Genomic DNA, 9,214 nt, shown 5'->3' with positions numbered 1-9,214 from the left:
AAAAAAAAAACTTTTGCATTTCCGTCTTCTGTAACCTCTTTCGACATCTATCCAACATATTAGCCCAGCACATGATACATTTCTGAAAATGGGTGGTTGGTCGGGGTGGATGTGTGGGCGTATAACAGGAACGTCTAGCAACCCAACGTTTGCGTATTTGAATTTCATCACTGACAACGTTAGCAACTTTGCAACTACTTTTTAGCTACTTTGCATGTTAGCTAACCCTTTCCCCTAATGCTAACCTTAACCCTCAGCCTAGCGAACATCAGCCACATAGCTAACGTTAGCGTTAGCCACCTAGCCACCTAGCTAACGTTAGCCAAAACAAATTGGAATTGTTAACATATCACACGTTTTTCAAATTTGTAACATATTGCATGTTTTTCAAATTCAGAATATATCATTGCATTGTAATTTGTAACATATCATACGAAATGGATGATGGAGATCCACAAACTAATACATACCATACGAAACATAACATATCATACTAAAAAGGAGTGTCTCTGATTTACAAACAGAATAATTGGAAATGCTCTGAGACCAGGTTGACCCTACACATGCATTGCAACTCAAGTCCAAATGAAATCAGGCAATACAATATCACAAAGGAGGGAATCCTGATTGAATAAATACATGCCTGACTCCTGCTTTGCTTGTTTGTAACCTAACGTGTAGCAATCTATTAGAAGTTTTCCTATAGGCTACTGAGAAAGCGCAAAGAAAGTACACAGTAGCCTACTTAGTAGAGTGCAATTAGTTACTCAAACAGCCTCAGTCTAGCTAATAGCAACAGCCTGCTGTGTGAAGGTGATCAACATCTCAGGTAAGGTCAGAATCCAAAAGGTACGGTTTGACACAATTGGCTCACAGTCTTTGTATGGGCTCTCTGCTTGTGTGGCTGGGATTTCTCTTCCTGTATACTTGAATGGACCGTTCCGCAATCTCTGATTGGTCGAATCGTCCATAATTGGCAACGCTGGCTACACCAGCACTCATTTCTTTAATATTGTGTTTTTGTAGGCTATGAAAGATTTTCATTTATTTTCGCGTTGATCTTTCTACGGCTATTTCGTATCGAATGCAATAACAGAAATGAAACGGCACTTCATAAATCGGTCAGGGCTTTCATTGTGTTACAGGGAAAGTTATTGTTAGCTGTGAATGCTAGCCTAATGTACAGTGCTGGGTGCGTGCAACAACGCCTCTGTTCTGAAATTCCTTGCCGCGTCGCAAGCCCAGCCCCGCAGTCCGCCTACTCTACTCCCCCTCCCTCCCCGCCACGGTCTCTCTCTTGGTCCGCCTGCAGCATTCGCCTTCCCAGCGAGGATTTTCACTACAGAGATGGCTGCGAAAGTGTGTAGAACAGTACTCCTCTTGTCCAGGAGCAGCGGAGCTGTGGCCACCGGGCTCCCCGCACTTGCTATCTCATCACAGCGGCACCACCAGCACATAAGATCGGTAAGTCCTCGGACCTGGGTGGGTGCGGGACAAGGCAGGGCAGCGAAGGAGGATATGAGACAGCGACGGTGGGCTGTTCTGGCTGTAGCTTGATGACGGGTCTTGCTAAGGAAGTAACGCTAACTAGCATCGTTAATAGTTTTCTTCGTTGATATTGGTTGGCGTTAAGCTCTGTTAAGGCTTGCTGTAATAGTAGTTGTCGAAGTATTTTGCTCTTACTGTTTAAAACGGGGGTCAGTCAATCACCTTGTGGCCGCAGGCGCGCACCCGTTTGCTTTGACAGTAACAATGCAGGTTTTGGGTACTGGTAAACTGTCGACCACTGGCCCGCCGTCTATGGCAATGTACAGTTTGTGTACATTATTTAAAATGTCCCAAGCTTAGTGTGGCTATATGCTCTGTATACGCGTTAACTATATCAACGGGTTGTATCTAGTTAGAATCGTTGTGAGTGTTTTTTGCACGGGATCATCTTGAACGCAACAGTGGGCTCGAGCCTCTCAACTTCAATATTGACTAAGTGCGAAAAGCTGTACATAAAAGATGGATGTGGCACCGTCCCCGGTTTGACACCCGACGAAAATGGACATAGACTACAACTCGCTTTTTACCGTTCACTAGTGACATGGGTTTACCCAATGCTCGCCATTCTATAGATTTTCCAATAGACTTCGGCCCAAGGTTTTGTTTCCTTGTCTATCGATGAGAGCGAATGCTCCTTTCGTCCCATCTCTGCTCCGATATTGTGTATGTTAACGTGATAGACGTGGAGTGTGTGCGCCTCTGCAGTAGCCGTGTGACAGTGCGGCAGAATGGAACTCCTTGGCTTGGCATGTGCTGAGCAGTGGAGCCGTGCGCCTCCATATAAGCGTGAGGGGAACTACAGGCGGTGAGTAAGAAAAAAAAAAAAAACACTTTCACACACACACACACACACAAAGCATGCAGGCACACACATTTGATTGTAATGTGTGTGTGCAATGTGTCTGTGTGTGTAATGTTTCTGTGTGTGGTAGGGCTGGGAATTGCCAGGGACCTCACGATACGATATTATCACTATACTTAGGTGCCGATACGATATGTATTGCGATTTTCTCTATTCTATTTTGTATTGCGATTCGATATTGGGATTTGATGTTCCAAACATATTACTTACTATATGTCTGCTGCAGGGGGACAAGAGAGAGCCATGACAAAATTTGTTCTGATCAGTCATGAAGATAAAAGTGCTGAAAACATGTGGGATCACTATTTAAAAAGAAGACGGAGAACAAGCTATAGGATTAGATATACTGGAGTTTTGGCGCAGGTACAGCTGACTAGTGTTATCTAACACTACCTAGTAAAATAAATGATGTATTTTTATTACAAGTCATACTTGGGAGTCCAAAATAATATTGCGAGATGTAATGATCATTTCCCCCAGGCGTGCTTGTGTGTGAGTCTCCAGATGAGGGAGAGAGAGAGAGAGGGAAGTACAGTGGAATGAGGAAGTGAAGTCGTCATGATTCCAGTGTTTCTCAGTGGAGAGTTGAGGGAAAGCCAGGAGCATGACTGTTGCTGTGTGATTTAGAAGCCTCCACTGTGCCTGAGGCTGAGGCAGAGTGAGGAGAGGGGAGGGGAGGGGAGAAACTACAGCTTTGAGGTGTGGATGATGCAGGCAGGCATAGACCAGGGGTAGACCAGGGGTAGGCCTAATACAGGATTTCTCTATTAACTCAGAAACTGCTGTATGCGCTTCTATCTTACACACACGGCTGCCCATGGGAGATCAGAAAATAGAAAATGAGGGCCACAGGGCATCTCTCTCTACCTACCCCCATGGCTTCACATCTAAGGGCAGGTTACTGCTAGCTGGTCCTTTCATCTAAGGGCAGGTTACTGCTAGCTGGTCCCTTCATCTAAGGGCAGGTTACTGCTAGCTGGTCCCTTCATCTAAGGGCAGGTTACTGCTAGCTGGTCCCTTCATCTAAGGGCAGGTTACTGCTAGCTGGTCCCTTCATCTAAGGGCAGGTTACTGCTAGCTGGTCCCTTCATCTAAGGGCAGGTTACTGCTAGCTGGTCCCTTCATCTAAGGGCAGGTTACTGCTAGCTGGTCCCTTCATCTAAGGGCAGGTTACTGCTTGCTGGTCCCTTCATCTAAGGGCAGGTTACTGCTAGCTGGTCCCTTCATCTAAGGTCAGGTTACTGCTAGCTGGTCCCTTCATCTAAGGGCAGGTTACTGCTAGCTGGTCCCTTCATCTAAGGGCAGGTTACTGCTAGCTGGTCCCTTCATCTAAGGGCAGGTTACTGCTAGCTGGTCCCTTCATCTCACTACGTTACACACTACTAGCCTTCAGCTCTCTGTCCCTGCTGGGAACTATTGCACTAGAAAACGTTTCCCCCTACTGCGCAAAGACTCTCCTCCCCTCTAAAACTAGTGTTTTTTGACGATGCCCCGATGGACCTCTGGTCAACAATAATGTACTATATAGGGCCATTTGGGACATAGCCATGGTACCGTCACATAGCTGTTCTTTGACATCAGTCAGGGAGTCTTTTTCCTCTGGTTTGCCTCTCGTGTTGTCTGGCTGGGCCATCGATGCATGGTTGCCACAGCACAGGACTAGCTAGTGTAAAGCTGTCAGTGTGCCTAACATAAAGTGTGTGTGTGTGTGTGTGTGTGTGTGGACCCTAGCGTAAAGCTGTCAGTGTGTGATGACTGTGTGCCCTGTCAGGTCTGTGACAGCAAGGCTGCTGCTGTGCTTTTTAATTTTGTTAGTCTCCTCACTGAGTGATGGGAAATCCAGCGATCATAAACTCTGGGGGCTGTAAACCTCATGTTGCCATGGACCTAAGCACTATAGTGACTAAGCTAAGTTACTTTTTAAACTACCGCAAACCAAGTTCCCATTGTGAGACAATACATTGAACTACGACTAAGCCTAAGTGATGTTTAGTTGAAGACATGTTGGTTTTAGCAATAAAGTATTATTTGTTGTTGCAAACTTCCCTTGTCTTTCCAATAGCTGCTGAATATCTTTTCGGATACCTAATACTGCAGTAGGTCACAGCTTGTTCTTGAGACTCTTTGGGATGTTAAGATGTACAGTACCAAATATTTCATATTTGAGATTCTTCAAATAGCCACCCTTTGCCTTGATGACAGCTTTGCACACTCCTGGCATTCTCTCAAACAGCTTCATCTGGAAAGCTTTTCCTTCACTCTGCCGTCCGACTCATCCCAAACCATCTCAATTGGGTTGAGGTTGGGTGATTGTGGAGGCCAGGTCATCTGATGCAGCACTCCATCACTCTCCTTCTTGGTAAAATAGCCCTTACACAGCCTGGAGGTGTGTTGGGTCATTGTCCTGTTGAAAAACAAATGATAGTCCCACTAAGCCCAAACCAGATGGGATGGCGTATCGCTGCAGAATGCTGTGGTAGCCATGCTGGTTAAGTGTGCCTTGAATTCTAAATAAATCACAGACAGTGTCACCAGCAAAGCACCATAACACCTCCTCCTCCATGCTTTACGGTGGGAACTACACATGCGGAGATCATCGGTTCACCCAGACCACGTCTCACAAAGACACGGTGGTTGGAACCAAAAATCTCCAATTTGGACTCCAGACCAAAGGACACATTTCCACCGGTCTAATGTCCATTGCTCGTGTTTCTTGGCCCAAGCAGGTCTCTTCTTCTTATTGGTGTCCTTTTAGTGGTGGTTTCTTCGCAGCAATTCGACCATGAAGGTCTGATTCACACAGTCCTCTCTGAACAGTTGATGTTGAGATGTGTCTGTTACTTGAACTCTGTGAAGCATTTATTTGGGCTGCAAGTTCTGAGGCTGGTAACTCTAATGAACTTATCCTCTGCAGCAGAGGTAACTCTGGGTCTTCCATTCCATAGCGCCTGATTGGTTTTGCGACTGCCCTTTTTCCGTATTGACTGACCTTCATGTCTTAAAGTAATGATGGACTGTAATTTCTCTTTGCTTATTTGAGCTGTTCTTGCCATAATATGGACTTGGTCTTTAACCAAATAGGGCTATCTTCTGTATACCAACTCTACCTTGTCACAACACAACTGATTGGCTCAAACGCATTAGAAGGAAATAAATCCCACAAATTAACTTTTAAGAAGGCGCACCTGTTGATTGAAATGCATTTCAGGTGACTACCTCATGAAGCTGGTTGAGAGAATGCCAAGAGTGTGCAAAGCTGTCATCAAGGCAAAGGGTGGCTATTTTAAGAATCTCAAATATAAAATATATTTTGATTTGTTTAACACTTTTTTGGTTACTAAATGATTCCATATGTGTTATTTAATAGTTTTGATGTCTTCACTATTATTCTACAAAGTAGAAAATAGTAAAAATAAAGAGAAACCCTTGAATGAGTAGGTGTTCTAAAACTTTTGACCGGTAGTGTAGATATTCAGAAATACTTTCTAGTCTGCTTGGAGAGATTTTGACCTCTGAGATCAGGTCGAATGAATAAATGAGTTTCAGTTTTAATAGGTCTGATGGAAATCTTTTGGTAGAGATGGAAAAAGAAAGAGAGCTCATTTGGATCTGAGACTCTTTGGTCTATCAGACTTGACATATCACAGCCGGGGATGTAGGTACTCATGGGCTGCATCCCTAATGGCTCCCTATTCCCTATATAGACCTAATGGCACCCTATTCCCTATAGGAGACCTAATGGCACCCTATTCCCTATATAGACCTAATGGCACCCTATTCCCTATATAGACCTAATGGCACCCTATTCCATATATAGACCTAATGGCACCCTATTCCATATATAGACCTAATGGCACCCTATTCCCTATATAGACCTAATGGCACCCTATTCCCTATATAGACCTAATGGCACCCTATTCCCTATAGGAGACCTAATGGCACCCTATTCCCTATATAGACCTAATGGCACCCTATTCCCTATATAGACCTAATGGCACCCTATTCCCTATATAGACCTAATGGCACCCTATTCCCTATATAGACCTAATGGCACCCTATTCCTATATAGACCTAATGGCACCCTATTCCCTATATAGACCTAATGGCACCCTATTCCCTATATAGACCTAATGGCACCCTATTCCCTATATAGACCTAATGGCACCCTATTCCCTATATAGACCTAATGGCACCCTATTCCCTATATAGACCTAATGGCACCCTATTCCCTATATAGCGCACTGCCTTTGACCAAGACCTAATGGCACCCTATTCCCTATATAGACCTAATGGCACCCTATTCCATATATAGACCTAATGGCACCCTATTCCCTATATAGACCTAATGGCACCCTATTCCCTATATAGACCTAATGGCACCCTATTCCCTATAGGAGACCTAATGGCACCCTATTCCCTATATAGACCTAATGGCACCCTATTCCCTATATAGACCTAATGGCACCCTATTCCCTATATAGACCTAATGGCACCCTATTCCCTATATAGACCTAATGGCACCCTATTCCCTATATAGACCTAATGGCACCCTATTCCCTATAGGAGACCTAATGGCACCCTATTCCCTATAGGAGACCTAATGGCACCCTATTCCCTATAGGAGACCTAATGGCACCCTATTCCCTATAGGAGACCTAATGGCACCCTATTCCCTATAGGAGACCTAATGGCACCCTATTCCCTATATAGACCTAATGGCACCCTATTCCCTATATAGACCTAATGGCACCCTATTCCCTATATAGACCTAATGGCACCCTATTCCCTATATAGACCTAATGGCACCCTATTCCCTATATAGACCTAATGGCACCCTATTCCCTATATAGACCTAATGGCACCCTATTCCCTATATAGACCTAATGGCACCCTATTCCCTATATAGACCTAATGGCACCCTATTCCCTATATAGCGCACTGCCTTTGACCAATACCTAATGGCACCCTATTCCCTATATGAGACCTAATGGCACCCTATTCCCTATATAGCGCACTGCCTTTGACCAAGACCTAATGGCACCCTATTCCCTATATAGCGCACTGCCTTTGACCAAGACCTAATGGCACCCTATTCCCTATATGAGACCTAATGGCACCCTATTCCCTATATAGCGCACTGCCTTTGACCAATACCTAATGGCACCCTATTCCCTATATAGCGCACTGCCTTTGACCAATACCTAATGGCACCCTATTCCCTATATAGTGCACTGCCTTTGACCAAGACCTAATGGCACCCTATTCCCTATAGGAGACCTAATGGCACCCTATTCCCTATAGTTCATGAGTGCCCACATCCCTCTGTAGGGTATCATGTTTCACCAACAAAGCGTATTGTAGTGTGGCAGCCGTAACCGATAGCAACATGTCCTCAATTCTTCAGCGCATCAGTATCCAAGACAAACACTTTCCAAAATGTTGGTTTACACTAGTAGGCAATGCAACACACCAGCGTAGCTGCTGTGTGAGAGCGAAGCAAGATGCAAGACTGCTCATGTGCTGCTCTGCAAAGTCATTTGGCCGACTCTAAAACACAGGACAGTAGATACTATTGGTTTAAAGGAATAGGCTACAGGACAGTAGATACTATTGGTTTAAAGGAATAGCCTGCAGGACGGTAGATACTATTGGTTTAAAGGAATAGCCGGCAGGACAGTAAATACTATTGGTTTAAAGGAATAGCCGGCAGGACAGTAGATACTATTGGTTTAAAGGAATAGCCGGCGGGACAGTAAATACTATTGGTTTAAAGAAATAGCCGGCAGGACAGTAGATACTATTGGTTTAAAGGAATAGCCGGCAGGACAGTAAATACTATTGGTTTAAAGGAATAGCCGGCAGGACAGTAGATACTATTGGTTTAAAGGAATAGCCGGCAGGACAGTAAATACTATTGGTTTAAAGGAATAGCCGGCAGGACAGTAAATACTATTGGTTTAAAGGAATAGCCGGCAGGACAGTAGATACTATTGGTTTAAAGGAATAGCCGGCGGGACAGTAAATACTATTGGTTTAAAGAAATAGCCGGCAGGACAGTAGATACTATTGGTTTAAAGGAATAGCCGGCAGGACAGTAAATACTATTGGTTTAAAGGAATAGCCGGCAGGACAGTAGATACTATTGGTTTAAAGGAATAGCCGGCAGGACAGTAAATACTATTGGTTTAAAGGAATAGCCGGCAGGACAGTAAATACTATTGGTTTAAAGGAATAGCCGGCAGGACAGTAAATACTATTGGTTTAAAGGAATAGCCGGCAGGACAGTAAATACTATTGGTTTAAAGGAATAGGCTACAGGACAGTAAATACTATTGGTTTAAAGGAATAGCCGGCAGGACAGTAAATACTATTGGTTTAAAGGAATAGCCGGCGGGACAGTAAATACTATTGGTTTAAAGGAATAGGCTACAGGACAGTAGATACTATTGGTTTAAAGGAATAGCCGGCAGGACAGTAAATACTATTGGTTTAAAGGAATAGCCGGCAGGACAGTAAATACTATTGGTTTAAAGAAATAGCCGGCAGGACAGTAAATACTATTGGTTTAAAGAAATAGCCGGCAGGACAGTAGATACTATTGGTTTAAAGGAATAGCCGGCAGGACAGTAAATACTATTGGTTTAAAGGAATAGCCGGCAGGACAGTAAATACTATAGTTTATTTTTTATTTTTTTTATTTTTATTTTATTTCACCTTTATTTAACCAGGTAAACCAGTTGAGAACAAGTTCTCATTTACAACTGCGACCTGGCCAAGATAAAGCAAAGCAGTGCGATAAAAACA

General features: G+C 43.9%; 1 protein-coding gene across 1 annotated transcript in view; it reads left to right on the top strand.

Annotated features, from left to right (window-relative positions):
- The first annotated feature begins 1,107 nt into the window (after positions 1-1,107).
- mcu (mitochondrial calcium uniporter) overlaps positions 1,108-9,214 on the top strand; it is a 132,140-nt gene continuing 124,033 nt past the window's right edge. Inside the window, exon 1 of the mRNA XM_041891606.2 lies at positions 1,108-1,464. Within this exon, the coding sequence (XP_041747540.1) occupies positions 1,348-1,464 (117 nt within the window). The 5' untranslated portion in view covers positions 1,108-1,347. The remainder of the gene's footprint in view (positions 1,465-9,214) is intronic.

This window comes from Coregonus clupeaformis, chromosome 1 (genome assembly GCF_020615455.1).
Source record: "Coregonus clupeaformis isolate EN_2021a chromosome 1, ASM2061545v1, whole genome shotgun sequence".
Classification (NCBI taxonomy): Eukaryota; Metazoa; Chordata; class Actinopteri; order Salmoniformes; family Salmonidae; genus Coregonus; species Coregonus clupeaformis.
Note: the sequence above shows the minus strand (reverse complement) of the source record. Positions and strands in the feature narration are given on the sequence as shown.